This window comes from Vulpes lagopus, chromosome 11 (assembly GCF_018345385.1).
Source record: "Vulpes lagopus strain Blue_001 chromosome 11, ASM1834538v1, whole genome shotgun sequence".
Taxonomy (NCBI): Eukaryota; Metazoa; Chordata; class Mammalia; order Carnivora; family Canidae; genus Vulpes; species Vulpes lagopus.
Genome location: NC_054834.1, coordinates 31,863,115 through 31,878,923, shown reverse-complemented (window position 1 = coordinate 31,878,923; position 15,809 = coordinate 31,863,115). Strand labels below are relative to the sequence as shown.

At 46.6% G+C, this 15,809-nt stretch overlaps 1 protein-coding gene across 2 annotated transcripts in view; it reads left to right on the top strand.

The window, feature by feature from the left end:
* Positions 1-15,521, top strand: part of FAM78B (family with sequence similarity 78 member B) — an 88,513-nt gene extending 72,992 nt beyond the window's left edge. The window contains exons 2-3 of one of the 2 annotated variants that reach the window (XM_041722997.1): positions 2,354-3,284; positions 12,393-15,521. In XM_041722997.1, coding sequence (XP_041578931.1) covers positions 2,354-2,876 — 523 coding nt within the window. In that variant the 3' untranslated portion in view covers positions 2,877-3,284; positions 12,393-15,521. Of the gene's footprint in view, positions 1-2,353; positions 3,289-12,392 lie in introns of both variants that reach the window. The other variant, XM_041722998.1, reaches the window with a different exon arrangement.
* Positions 15,522-15,809: the final 288 nt, after the last annotated feature.

The following is a 15,809-nucleotide window of genomic DNA, read 5'->3' as shown; positions in this document are numbered from 1 at the left end:
AAAATCTGGGACCAAGCTAAGCTTTGTAAATTTCTCACATGACTGACCTCTAGAACCCTAGGCTAAGTCTACTCACACAGCTCTAGGCAGGAAGGTGGGGACAAAAGTATGAACTGTGAAAACTCTATAGACAAAGTATTTTCATCAACCAGCAAGATAAGCCAGTCCTGAAAAGGACAGTGTTATAACAGAATCAAAAACAGAATCAACCAGAATGAGAAAATTCCCCAATGCAATATGCCATAGTTGGCAGTGTCTAAGAGAGGAGAACAGGTACAATTTTACACTGCTGAGAATACTTGCCCTCCGGTCCCACAAAGGAACCCAAAGCAGGCCCGGTCACTGTAACTTAAATGGAGAACAGAGTTGAGGCAACACAGAAAGTAAATGCCTAGTGACTTACTAATTGTCTTTACACTTTGGCTGGGGGCAACAAGCTGACTCCAGTCTGGCCATTTCCTCAACCCAATCAGCTGATTGGGTCTCACCCGACCTCTGACCCATATGTCATTATCTCCTGTTCAAACAACGTTTACACCCTTTTGTACAGGAAGACATGGCTGTGGCATTATTGGGGAGCTACTCATCAGTGTGGCTACAATGAGCATGTGCAGCAAAAAGGGCTCTCTCTGACTTTCTGCTTGAGTTCATTTTCCTCTTCTTCATTTCTGCCAATCATGATACATTGCAGTTACTCCCAGCAGTTACCAAGGGCATGGAGACAGGAGAAAAGGTTCTTGCAGCTGTGGGCTCACCTCCTCCCCAGGCAGCCCTGCCTTCCTTTCTCTTCAGATTGGGGCTGACTAGCACAGGGAGTGCTGTGGGGATGAGCCAGGGGCAGCAGTTAGTATCTCCATGTCCCGGTGTGATGATCAAGGATGCTGAGACATTTCAGCATCAACTTGACAATGCAGCTCTCTCTTAAGCTATTCTTATAAAGCCCTGTAGGACCTTCTGTCACTTCCTAAGAGGACAAACTTTATATCAAACAAGGCTACCACGTCGTAGCTGATGAATGGAGCATCTCATTTTTTTAAATTATTAAATTCTTCTGCAGTGTCACTGAGAGTCATTCCCAGTCCTAGCAGTGGATATTTGGAGAATAAATAGGCAGGCTCAGCTGACTAAACTTCTGCTTCTATCTGGGTTCAGTCCAGCTCCCTGTGGCTGCTCTGGGAGCTGCAAGCACACTGGACAGCCTGAGTCCCCTTCACTCGGGTTTTCTCCAGAACCATGAAAGGGCATTTCAGGAGTGGTAAGGTGTAGTGGTCAAAAGCATAGACTTTGGAGTCAGATAACTCCCAGCTCCAGCTCTCACAATCTGTAGAACCCCTGATGTGGACCTTAACATCTTTATACCTCCATCCTCTCATGTGTAAAATGGAAATAGAAATTCATTCATCTTGTGGAATACTTTGTATATTAACTGAGATAACATAATTAAAGTACTTAGCACAGCAGTTAGAATAAAGCAAGTGCTCAATAAGTTATCAGCAATGATGATGGTGCTGGTGCTAGTGGTGGTGGTGATGGTGATAAATGATGAGCACGAGTGGATAGACATGGGTTAATACATGCGCTAATGTCAGGGGCAGCCAGGAGGAGTTGCAAAATATCCAGAATGGCAAGTTTGCTAACCTAAGCAATTGGACTTCCAGGCTGGACCTGAAGTCAGTGGGAGAACAGCACATTACAGTGTGTATGCCAGCCTACTGCACAACATCCGCATTGAGGTGGTTTCCAAGGTGACCTAAGTTATCTCCTTGTATCATCAGTTTCAACATCTATTTTCCAAGTGCTAGATGGCCCTAGGACTAGAATTTAAGCAATCTTCTTTGTTGAGTAGAAATCCTACTACTCTGATTTCCTGGGAAACTGTTGTAACCCTTGACTTTGTCTCCTTTTGCCCTCCTCTCCACCTGATATTTCCTTCCAAGTACTTAAAATTGTCACCATCTCTTCCCAACAAACAACCCTTACACATACTCATAATTCGCAAGAAAGTGGTTCTTGCAGTGGAATGCCTCTAAAGAGCTGATTACAGTTAACACCATCCCAACTAGTTGATGCCTCTGTGGGGCTCACAAATGCCTCTTTGAGCTTCCTGTTTCTAGTTGGACGAGCTCCGATTTTATTTAACTTGTTTCAGTATTGCTTGTTAATCTTTGTATTGTTTAGATTTGCCCCTCTGTAATCTCGGAGCAGCACAGCATAGAACCTTCTGACCTGAATTCCCCTCTGAGCTTCCCATTTTGCCCAATTTGACTGTGTTAGTAAGTGGTGGGCACCTCTCCAGCTTTTGAAAAATTCATTTAGCCTCTTCTTTTCTTGTGCATCTCTTCTGCTTTGCCAGGTCAAGCTGGGAACTACCTGACTTGAGGGAAGGGAGAGTAAAAGCCATCAGTGACTCAGATGGGGTGAGCTACCCTTGGTACGGGAACACCACAGAAACTGTGACTCTGGTTGGTCCCACCAACAAGATCTCCAGGTTCTCCGTCAGCATGAATGACAACTTCTACCCAAGTGTGACGTGGGCAGTGCCAGTGAGTGACAGCAATGTGCCACTGCTCACAAGGATCAAGAGGGACCAAAGTTTCACTACCTGGCTGGTGGCCATGAATACCACCACGAAGGAGAAGATCATTCTACAGACCATCAAGTGGAGGATGAGGGTGGACATTGAGGTGGACCCTCTTCAGCTCTTGGGGCAACGGGCCCGGCTGGTGGGCAGGACTCAGCAGGAGCAGCCCCGGATCCTGAGCCGGATGGAACCCATCCCCCCCAATGCACTAGTGAAACCCAATGCCAACGATGCCCAGGTCCTCATGTGGAGGCCCAAGCGAGGACCACCTCTGGTTGTGATCCCTCCTAAGTAGAAGCAGACTGGCCTGACTGTGTGTGGAGCACATGACGCTATGACACGCAGTGAGGTTGCCAGGGGTGGCAGGAGCCAAACTGAGTTTCTGAGCCAAAGCAGACCTCTTGGTTTGCCAGCCTTTGCAGCCACTTATGAAGAGTAGGGCTGCTTCTTGGGTGGTAGAACCATAATCCTTAGGAAAAGTCCCTTCTTTTTAGGAATAAAGAAATCACTGATATGACAGACTTGCTGTGATTACCATGCAAGTAGCCATATTTTGGAGCTGACCAGGATGATTCTTTTATCTGAACTATTGACCATTTCTTTCCTGTGAGATGCAGGGGATGGAAACAAAATTAAACAGTGCCTGTGGCAAATGCTGCTTCCCAACCAATTACAAGTGGGAGTGAAAACATCCACACCAGGTGTTTGTAAGACAGACAGTCCCATTGTCTGATGGGAGGGTGCTCGGGGAAGGGGGTGGAATGAAAGGTAGTGAAGAGAATGGGGAGAGGAAGGAATATGTTGTTATTACAAATTAATACCTATGAACTTATTAGTAGACAATCAGACTTTCAACATACTCAGTGGAATGAAAGGTACACTTGGAGAACTAGAGCCTCCTGGGAACTGTCCAAGGTTCTGATGTGAACAGACAGGTGGTGCCTCGATGGTTCCATCTACCCACCTCTTCCCAAAATCTGATTGTTCCAAGTATCCTTTTTTTTTTTTTTAATGTTCCGAGTATCCTTAATCACAGTATTTGGATAGACAGTTCCTGTATTCTGCAAAAGCTATGGTATTTGGGGCCTTCACCATGTTTTTAGTGAAACCTTATTTGTGATTTTGTTTACAGCTGCTTATCCTGTTCCCATTACCAGCCCTAAGTTTACAAAAAAAAGATAATTGTTTATAAACCATGGAATCCACGTAGGATTTCAAGAACATTTTAACAAATAAGAATACTATTTTCATTCTTTTGGGGTCTTTTCAGCTTCTGAATGATGTGAAGGTACAGAATGCACATATGTATATTCATGCACACATGCAAGCATACACACCAGGCTGCTGATAGCGTGACCAACACATTTGCCAGCAGTACCTATGTATGTACTTGTGGCCCAGTACTTCCTATATGTTTATTTTAGCTCAGGTTTCACAGAAGCTCAACTTTAACTGCATGAGCATTTGTGAGGAAGTGCTTCATAATGCTTAACTTCAGAGCTCTTTAATGAAAATCTGAGCTGCTCACATTGTGCAAGACTATATGGCTGAGATCCAACCAGCAAGGATGAGATACCATATTTCCTTTAGTCAGGCCAATATCATAAGTTTTAAAGAGTTTCCAGTCTTTATAGTAAGGATTTTTTCCAGCTCTTCTAGCTTACATCACCCCATAAAGAGCCTTTCCTTTTATTCTCAATCATGCAAATTGTGATACACACATACACACACACACACACACACACACACACACACACACGTATGGTTTCTTCATTCAAAATCCCCCAAGCAAAATAATTATAAAACTGTCACAATGTCATTGTGGGTTTTATGGATGGATACTGGCATCCTAATTTCAGAGGCCAAAGAGTAGAAGTTCAGAGGAATTATCACAGCCCTATGGTTGGCTCCAGTGATGTCTTCTGCCAGAGTCTAAGAATGGAGAACGAAAAGCAGAAGAACCTTTTTTTTATTACATTTATCAAAAATGCAATTAAATCTATTTTCTCTCAGGTTCTTGTCCCAGGGGATGGTGCTTATTTGCAAGAGAGGGTTCACAGATCCACTTGAAATCATGTAGTGTTAACCTCACACCCCAACCACCAACTCCTCTCTTATAGATTAGTTATTGATGGCAAGCTGAGCTATTTATAGCAGCACATTAATGACACATCAGTGACTCACAGAAGACCTGGAGACATTCCATTTTAAAATAATTCAGCTGTTACATTTGGATTCCACTGTCCTTCCCATGCTTCCTCATTTTTTATGGGAGCTCCAAAGAGCTCCATTGCTGAAATAAAGGTGCCTATTTTCCACTCTGATGTCCAAAACAACAAACCCTCCCTCGGATTGATTTAGATGCCACCCTTATGGGATGCTGGGACACCGATCCTGGAATCTCACCCATGGGGCCCTATCCTGAGAAAACCTGATATTTAAAAATCCAAAATTGTAACAAACAACTGATTAATGAGGAATGATCATTGTAATTACATAATCCAACACAAGATTTCTGCTTTTAAATTCCCCTTGCCCATCCATTAAAACAAGATATGACTTCCACAATCACATTTATATATAGCATAACTTTTTCAAGGGCGTATCTGTAGAAAGCAAGGGATAGCATACACAGCTAGACTTGTCCCTGCTGAAAAGAAATGACCTGGCCAGTTTTCTGGAAAATTATGTAATAACAAAATGAGAAAAATAGCGAGGAAAGTGCTTTTAAAAGTTAACAGCCCTTGGGCAAATGTACATTATGATTATTGTCGGTGATACTGTTGAGAGCTGTGCAGTTGGGTCTCTTGGTTCTGGAATGATCCTGGAAGAATGCTCCATTGCCCCGCAGCTGATTATTTTAAAGTTAAAGTGGTTTTACAATGAAACAATCCCTTTTATTTCTGTGATCCTTAGATCGTTACCTTTCAGCTTCGTCAGGATATTGCCAAATGAAAGGCTGAATGAATGAATTCACCTTGAAATCTCTGTTGGGGTCACCCCACCCTCCCAACAGGCTTTTCTTCCCCTGAGAGTCCCTGGGTCTGATGCCAGATGCCATCAGTTTAGAGAGGTTCATTCGGTGCCTTGATCAGGTTTTAGTTGGTGGTCTTAGGTCTGTACTTGAATTCTGAACACACACATATGAAATGGTCTCTGGTGGCACAAGAGCTTTTAATTCCCTGTGGAAAAGAGCATTTTGTCAGGTAATAAATCTTAAATGGCGTCACCTTTGAGATCTTTTCTTCTGCAATCTCAAGGAAATTGAGGTCCACTTAAATTAGCTCATCTATTCAGGGTCACAGACCTAATTAGCAACAGAGCCAAGAGAAGAACCTGGGTCTCCCAAATCTCCTAGCACAGCCTGGGCACACTTGCCGGAGACCCACGGTCCTCTCCTGTCTCCATCCCTGAACCGTTTACCCTCCCAGCACTAGAGACGATTGAATTCATCCTTTAAAAAATAGGGTAAGATCTTTGTTACCATTATGTCAACAAATGAATATTCCAGACTCCCTTTTTTCCATGACAGCTGCTTTGAGATTGAACTCTTAATCCAGGCCCTTTGCAGCATGGGTTTTATATTCCCAGGTCAGTGCCTTGGTCCACAGCCCATTGGAAGGCTGGAGGCTAGTCCTCTCTCCATCCCGTGGGCCTTTTTACAACCCCCTATCTCCTGGTGCTAAGAATAATATCTCATAGGTCAAAATCATGTTCTAAGCAGCAATTCTGAGCAGTAAAATAAAGGAACTGTGATTTATAGAGTATTTTACGAAAGCCTTCCACTTGCATCTTCTCATCCCCAGTCTTGTGGCGAGTGTAACATTGTTGTTGACATTACTATCTCCATTTTACAGACAATGAACTGAGATCCAGAAGGGTTAAGTGACTTATCCATGGGTACACAAATAGGAGAAGTTAGGAACTAGGATTCAAACTGGGATATTTGGCTCCAGATCCCACGCGAGGACACCGTACTGCTCAGCCTCCCTGGGTGTTCCCTGCCTGGAGGACACAAAAGAGAACGAAGCAAGGGAGAAAGCAAGTCACTTGCACCTACACGGTCCTGTTGTCCCTACCAACTATTAAGTGGATATATTAAAAATAAGAGGATGAACACTGTTTTCTTATGCAGAGAACTTGGTAATCCCCAGGGAGACTGGCCTCCCAAAAAATGCCTGTTAGGGGCTGCAGTGTGGGGGCACTGCTGTCACTTGGTCGCTTCTAGCACAGCATGGTAATTAGTAGAGTAGGAAATGTGCTCTCCTGGTCTCAGAACCCCTTAAACACCCCGTAAGCACAAAAGGAGGAGGAAACTGTGCATCCCGCAGCTAAGGGTCCCAGCTGAGCAAGGCCCAGCCACCCGCCACCCCTCAACGCAGCAGGAGCAGCCCGTGGGGCGGAAGCAGTGCAAACAATGGTTTCTGAGCTCTGGTTGGCACATTGAGCCATTCTTGTTAGAACTGAGGGCACAATTAAACATTACCAGAGCCAGCTCCCAACTGAGTTGCAAAGAAAGATGTAAACACACACACTCGCAAGGACCCACTACACTCACACACTCCTCAAGCTGAAAAGAAAATTAATCAAAAAACCCAATGAACGCCTGAACTCTATAATTAAGCCTAAATGATCCTCAGATAGAAAGGGAGCTGAGTGAGCAAGCTCAGTGCACACAGATATTTTTACCCCAGAGTCTTACTGCCATTAATTTCTTTTGAGATCTGGAGTACATCTGGTTCCAGTTTCCCTGGTAGGACATCTGCCTATGGAGGGCCTGCAGGAGCATTGCCAGCTCAGTGGCCGGAGGACAGCCAAGGTTGTTTGGCCATCCTCAAACACTTTTATGGGAATGCGTCTGGGCGATGAGTGCCATTGCCCTTGGTGAGCAGCCCTGCTCCCTCCCACGGTGGATCCAACCCTAACTTCAATCCTGCTAACAATCCCTTCCAGGTGCACCATGCTTAACAGCTTACAAAGGGTTTTTACTGTCCTTTACACAAAGTAAAAAAAAAAAAAAAAAAAAAAAACAGCTCTGTTGAAGACAGGAAATCTTAGTTTTAGCGTTATCTTTCTATCCTTATTAGCAACATTCACTCCCATTTGATTTGATTGACTCCCATGCTACACTTTGCACAGCACCAACACAAACATTCTGTCAGTTTGTTCTCAACTACCCTGTAAGAGCTGCCTTATGTCCCCATTTTACAGATAAGGGATTTGAAGAGAAAGGTCAAGTGACCTGTCCAAGGTCACCTTGATGTTAGTAGTGCGTGGAAGACTTGAGCTTCAGTCTTCTGCCTGCATATATTTACTCCATTCTCATGGAATATTCTTTCCCTTGTTAAATTCAAGCATTTTTCTGTTTGTCTAGTTACTGCCGTTCCTTGGGCAGGGTTGACTAACTAGGAGAGGGAGTCTTTGCAGGGGTGCAAAGATTGATCCTTTTTGATTGATCTCTGAACTCAGTTTGACAAGATGGAATCAGCTCACCTGAAGGGTCTGGGTTCAACTATTGCAGGCTCTATGGCTTCAGGGGATTTCCCTCCTATTCCTCATCGGAAGGGAGGCCCATTTGGGCGCTCTGATGTTGGAGGTCAGAGCCCAGGACCTCAGCGTGACTTGCGATCCAGCTGCTGAACTAGACCTTAAGCAAATCATTTAATTCACCTGGGCTTCTGTTGCCTTTTCCATTAACTGAGCCACTAATACCCATCAACATCACAGTCAGGAAGACATAGTAGGATGACATCTGGAAACACTCCCAAAATTTCTAACCTGCTGCCTGTTGTAAGGTATTGTCACATCAGCAGAATCACACGGCCTAGAGCTAGCTGCACGATCTCAAGTTTCATCTACTGGGAAGCCCAAAACCATTTTCAGGAAGCCCACTCTTCCTGCCAAGTAAGCCTGACCTCAGTGGAGGGTGATGGGCTTTGAGCTCCCCCTGTCCCCAAACACCTTGCTAGAGAGGCCTGGACCCTGGCAGTCAGAAAAAGAAAGGAGACCACTAGGTAGCCCTGAGAAAAGAGCTCCGGGCAGGATTGGTAGCTACAACTCCAAGAAGCCTTTTGGCAAGGAAAGGATGCTGAACATCAGATCTGGGCCAGACTTGAAATCCCAGCACACTTTGCCTGGTTTAAGTCGCCTGGAGAAGCCAGCCAGGGGCAGTGGCATTTTTCCTGTTGTGAGCTCAGGCAAGAGACAAAGGCAGAAAATGAGAATAATAATTTTACACGCACACACACACACACACACACACACCTCTTTTGTGGGTTGCACTGATTCAGAGGCAGAAAGTAATTATGTATATAGTGTGTGTGTTGGAGCTGGGGGGAATCAACACACACTGGCCACTGGCCTGTCTACACGGTCTCCAATGCCCCAGATCTTGGCTAGGACTCCACAGTTTGGAGGTCGCATTACAGATTTGGCCCTGACGGTACACATAAAAAAAGGTTATAGTTCTCCAAATGTTCCACCCCCCCGGGCTGTCCCACCACATGGCAGGCATGTTTGTAATGGCCCTTCTCTCTCTGCCCACCCTGCCCGCTGTGGCCGCACGTGGACCAGCCACACAGCTTGCCTCAGGTCTGCTTCCCAAGGCCCCTGGCCCCACATGCCACTGCGCCTCTCTCCCAGCTGGGCCCAGCAGCACAGGCCCCCTGAAGAGAGAGGTCATCTTGTACCACCAACCCCCGCCGCCCCGGGGAGTGGTCCAGAAGAGAAGCCACCCACTCTTCTCACCAGGATAAAAATGAAGCCAGGCCTCTGGGCAGCAGGTCACATGACCACACACAGGAGCCTGTCCTGGCAGCCAGGCTCCCAGGAGTCCTTAGCTACCCAGAAAATGTGGCTCAACCCTTACAGCCGCAGAGTGCTTCGTCAGAAGTGTCCAGGAGAATGGAGAATAGACATTAGCATTACAGGCAGGAGGCCGGACTACTTTGCCTCAGGCCAGGGCCGGGGTGAGGATGAACCAGCCAAGGTGCCCAGGGTACCGAATCTCAGAAGGCCCTTGATGCGGGTTTGTACAAAGGCTGACTCCACACCTGCTGAGAGCGAACGCCCTGCGGTGTCTGCCCGGGACACCTGCTTCCCTCACCCTGCTCCCAGCCCTGCTCTGCGCCACCGTCTACGCAGCGCTGCTTTCTTCACAGCAAGGGTGGGTGGAGGTGGGTCCCAGAAGGTCCCTTGGGACGCCCATTCTTCCAGCATCTCCTGTGAGCCGGACTAAACGGAGGCCCTGCCCAGAGGGAGACGAGGCTCACAGGAAGCTCTGGGCACCACTCAGTGTTCCCCTGTTCCCCTTCAGTGCCACACATCACAAGGAGCCCCAGTTTAGCAAGCGTTCCCTCAGTCGGCCTGTGAAGGGAAGTTGCCTTTCTGGCCCGAGGACTCGGTGAGGACGGGTGAGGTGACAGGCAACATTGTGTCATGTTGTTTGATCTCTTCCAAGCAAAGGCACTTGGGAGGACCCACAGCCTCATCCGTACAGACGCGGGCACTGGAGACTGGAGAAACAGCTGCTTATCTCTCCATCTGCTCTTGTCCCGTCACCCCCACCCTTCAAGCCAATTAGAATATTCCACACAGACATGATCCAATGAAATGTTAATTGGAAAAATAACAGGAAAGATAATACATGCACTTCAGGCTGAGAACTATTTCATTAAACTGGGCTTTGAAAGCAAGACAGCCAATTAAATTATTTCCCACTTCACTCCCTCACGTACCAGAAACTATAGAAAGCTATTACTTCTAATTAATTAGGAAAGAAAGAAGGGCCCTGCATATGCATATCAGATGAACAGGGACTGAGGAGCTACACCACCTAGTTGTTCGTGGGCAGTGCACACACGCACACACACACACACACACACACACACACACGCCTCAGGGACTGAGGCTCATCTGCTGTCTCACCTGAAGAATTTCATGGGTCTTCTGAAAAACAGCAAAAAAAAAAACACCTGCTCCTCAGAGTCACTCACAAAATCAAACAAAGGGAAATGCCTTCTCTGGGCACATTCATCAGAAAGGAAGTAGGGCCTTTGTTGCGAGAGAATAAGCAGCTCTAAACTCAGCTGGATTCCAGACTTTTTGCAGGACAGATCTTGTCTTTTCCTCTTCAGGAAAGCAGTAGGCACGTCCCAAGCCAGCTCCCTCTTTCAAATGCTCAGGGTGGTGGCAGGGATCAGGAGACGGGAGCCCCCCCACCCCCAGCCTGCTTTAGAATTGGCATTATTATGCAGGTCTCTTGTGCAAGAGGTCTCTTCACTTCTCCATCTGTGAAATGGGAGGCAGGCCTGTTCTCGGTGCCATAATCACCCCCTCAACGTTTCTAAGCTTGTGACAACGCACCGACAGAGCTACCTTGGGGAAACAGAGAGACAGAACTCAAGCACGCAGTTCAAAGATTTCCTGTGCAAAAATTATGCTAACCCAAAGGCACCCCTAACTGTATAGTAAGTTTAATACCATTAACAGAATGTGATTATTATAATAATGAATATAATGGTCCTATAAAGCAATCGTCATGATGATGTGACTTTTGCACACAGGCTTCTCTCCAGTATGGTCCATGAGCAACAGACAGATCTGGGCTTGTCCCAAGGCTTCTGCAGACATGTGCCCACACCGTGCCCCATCCTCCCCCCATCAACCACCTTGTCTGTCATTCTGTGCCATGCAAGGTAACATGCAGGCTCCCAGAGCCTGGCATCTTCAGTGCCTCTGACGACTCACTGCATGACAGGGAACAGACATTCGTTGACCCTGGAGCATGGCAGCTAATCCAGAGTATAGGGTGGATGGAGGAACCGTTTCTGGAATGGCTTTTAGGTTATTAAGTCCCCATTTGTATGTATAATGAGGTTGTTTGCACACTGCAAACAACTGGAACAAGCTTATTTGACAATCTATGTAAGAATTTGAGATTTGTTTTCTTCCTGAAATTGAAACCACGCATAAAAATCTGAAAATGCAACGGTGTTCGTTTGTTAGCATAGAAACTTGTTCTGCCATTATGGCAGTGCACTCCCATGAGCAAAGCCAGTATCTTGAAAACCCAAAGGCACAAAATGAAAAAAAAAAATGATCAGGGAAGAAGGAGGAGGATGCCTGGTGCTTGGGCTTTACCTCGGAGCACTCCTTCCGTCCTTCCATGCATTCAAAAATATTCTTTTCATTTGAAAGATTCAGTTTGCCCTCTTCTTTAGGACCATAACTATTACATAAAGCCATATATACAGATATCTATCCCCAGCACCCCCACAATGAAATAGTGGCAGCAAGTTTTTAAAAAGAAAAACTGACTGACAACTTCCCGTTGAGTAGTATAGACCCACACTCAAGGAATCCTAGTGCAGTTGGAGTGTGCGCCCTTGCACAGGAAAGTGGGGTAAGCCACAGGGTTCTGATCAATCAGCGATTGTTGCACATCTTGTGTCTTCAGCTGCTGAGACACAAGGCCGTGGGGTGGGGAGTGGGCATCTGGAATTCCCACCTGTTTCTTAAGATCCCTTTAAGCCTTGCTGGTGGGTTACACCTATTGATGATCGGGGATCCCTTAATATTGTTAGTTTTTGATAAGTTTTTTTAAAGACCTGCATACATGCTATAGACCATCATTGCAGAGAAATGCATTTGTAAACAAGTCCCAGTAACTCTGCATAAAATGTCAGGGTCGTTGTCCCCTTGAAGCCTATTTATGAAGCCCAGATTATAAACATCTGCTTCTAAGGAATGACATGTGTTGGCCACTGTCTTAATGCCCATTTTGTTTACATGTTTTCATGTCCACATACAGGTCACCTAGTAGGACAAGGCACGTCCAGCAAGCAGAACCACATGGCAGAGACTAAAGAGGAGGAAACGAGCCATGGCTGGTGGCTCTAGAAGCTGAAGACCTGGACAGCTGATTTCCCATTAAAACGAGTGCCATTATACCTGTCTCCTTACATCCTCCCATCCTGTGATGTGCATCCCCTCCTGCCCCACCATGTGTCACGCAGCACCCCCCATGGACTGGCTGGGCTGGCTGTTTGGCTCTCGGTGGGCTGCGCTGAAGTGGGAGCTATGCCTGCTGTAGCTTTTTGTGTGGAAAGATTGGGCCCATCCATCCAGATCTCAAGTCCATCCCCAACCCTCTAAGTGAAGCCGCCCAGGGAGAAGGAGCTGGTCAGCCTGGACTTGAGACACCTAAAATTGACCAGCCTTGGTTCCCAAACTCTGCCTTCCCTTCCCTACACTTCTGGGTGGGAAACAGAGGGAATGCGTATCTCCCCTTTACTTCCTTTCTCCACGTGGGTGGCCAGTGTTGATACTTTCTCGCGATTTCTCTGATCCTTGGAGCCAGGGCCAAAGCAGTCCCCCTTCTCCAGCATGACCACACTAGGTGTCTTCAGGTGACCAAAGGCAAAGTGTATGTCAGCAGGATCAGTGGGGTGAGGGGAAAGCCACCCTAAGAGGGCAAAAATGGTGTGTAATGTTTTATTTTGGTTTATTGATTGGCTTGCTCACCAGTTGATTCATTTATGAAATATGTATTTATTATACAGCAGAAAACCCACTCCCACCTTTGAGGCACCCAGCCCCAGAATTTGTCTTCTTGGCCCCAAAGAGCACAGTGAGTTAGTTACTCCTCTCTGAAGCCACAGAAAATAGAGGGTGGAAATTCTCTCTGTGCCCAAATACTTCCACCCCAACCAGATTTTCAGCCAGAAATGGGATTAGAAACCACCAGCTACAGTGAGGGGATAAAGCCACACAAATCAGCAGAGGTTCAACTGTCCAAATGGAAGCTTCCAGCATCCGGCCCTCCCTTCCCCCTCCCAGCAGCACCCCCTCTACCTCCCCTCCTGCTCCGTGTGCTGGTGGGGCAGGGGCGGGGAGGGGGGCGCGGGGGGCAGTCAGCTATAGCCTGGCCACCGCAGAACCAGACTTCTCCTTCTGCTCTGGTGCCGCCTTCTGAAGGCTACATGCACATTAGACACCCGAGGAGCTTAAAAACCATCCAGACCCAGTACCTGTCCCCCTTAGCTCATTACAGCAGAATCTGGGGATAAAACCTGGGCACTGGTGTTTTGAAAAGTACCCTGGATGATCCTAATGTGAGACTAGGGTTGAGAAGCACTTCTAGTGGTTTTTCCCTTCGTCCTGCCCACCCATCCACCCACCCACATCCTTTATCCTCTCTACTTCCTGAGCTTTCTGCAAGAATGGGAGAAGCCACTGGGGAATGAGAACTCTCTTCCCATTTCTCCAGCTCCTCCTCCTCACTGAACCTTACCCATCAGGTCAACCAACCTGAGAAGATCCCTGGAGAGTTGGCAGGTCCCACCATTTGCACCCTGAGGCTGATGTCTGCACCCCGCCCAGAGGCTCTCAAATGGTGTCCAGCTTTTCTAGGAACAGAAACCTACTCCCTGCCCAGATGCTCTCTGCACCTGCCCTAGACTCCCCAACTCCAAAGGTTTAAAGGGCACTTGGTGACATTTATGTCTCCAAATCCCAATCCTGATGGGAAGGCCCAGGCTGAGTCTTGATAACCCAAGCCTTGACTATTTCTGCAGAGCCACCTGAATTGAATGGGGGTCGACTGGGAACAGAAGGAGTCTCATTGCCCCAAGCCAGTTCTTTTCCCAACAATTGCACAGCATCCAAATCCCAAATGGCTGAGAAGAGACATCTCCCCCTTTACACTTACGAGACCTCCAGGGCTGAGTGTGAGCAAACACGTGTGTGAATGTGTGTATGTGTGTGGTGTCCATATGCTGCATACAAACCACCGAGATCCGTAGAGATGTACCATGTTTATAATGGGGCCCGGTGAATTCCATATTAGATATACACACAAGAAGGTTATAATATACACAAACTGTCAAACACACAAGAGGTTTTTTTAGTATTTGACTTCCCTCATCTGAGTAATTTCCTGGGGCAAGTACTAGTTCACACACACCCTCTGCTGCCAGCCTGTCCCCTCCCACATCCCATGCCACCAAGCCTTCTTTCCCCATTAGTTAGAATGTCTCTGCCCCATGTCCCATCTCTCAGGGTCCTACTCTCTGATAGGTGACAGACGGTTCAGTCAGTGGGTGCTAAAGAGTTGAGTGTTACCCCTCCCAGGTGACATTTATGTTTTAATTGGGGCTACAGATAATGCCTTAATCTGAAGGAGTGGCTCTAATGGTGGGTATCTCAGGCACAGCCTTGGGCCAGTAAGGGAGATTATTTTTTATCAGGGGAGCTTCTTAGGGCCTCCCCAAACCATACCTATCTCTAAGATCAAGCCTTCCTAAATACATGAGCACAAGCAAGCACACTTACCTACATATACTTTCCAGGATTTTGAGACACCTCCCTTATATTGGCCCAAACTTTACAAATGAAAAAAAAAAGAGAGAGAGAGAGAAGAAGATGAAAAAGAAAAAGAAGGAACAGCTAAATTAATTTAAACCTCACTGGGAAATGTAGCCTATTTTTCACTGGCCGCCAGCCATCTGGCCCACCCCACCCTGGTCCATTTACCTTCTGCTCCTTCTCTTTTCTGCTACCACCCCATCAGTTAATTTACTCAAAAGCATCCTCTCTGTACCCACCCCCAACTCTGACAAATGTATTTCCTTCTTTCACTGTTTCCCATTTGGAATTGTGCTGTTTTTCGGTGTTGTCTGGACAAAGAGCAGGTTAAAAGCATGAGCATGTGTGTATCGCTTGGAAGAAAGAGAAACCAGGTATTCTGCTGCAGTTTGGAAAAAAAAAAAAAGCCACTGGAGGAAGAGACGAAAGCTGGCTCTGCAGAGTGCCTTAAAAATGACTTTAATTAGGAAATTCTGAGTCGTCAGTCTTTGGATGTTACATAAACTCAAACAGATGTTGCATTTCACTTCTCTGGGATTAAAAAAAGTTAAATACAGTATGTATTCAACAACAACAAAGTATCTTTTCTCTTTAATTCCGTCATTAAAGATGCAGTGGCTGGTTTCCTAAAAAGCCTGGGGGAGGCTCCAGAGCAAGCATCTCGGGGACGTACAGAGGGCACATGCAAGGATCCTGCCCACTAAGGACAAGGCCAACTTAGCGCTGCAAAACTGGGGAAAGGAGAACATTCTAGAAACACAGAGGGCAAACCTTACCCTTCACCCACTCCCCATCACTCCTCCTCTCCAGAGCACCCTTTGGCCAGTTTCTGCTTTGCTTCCGCTAAATGATATCCCTGTAG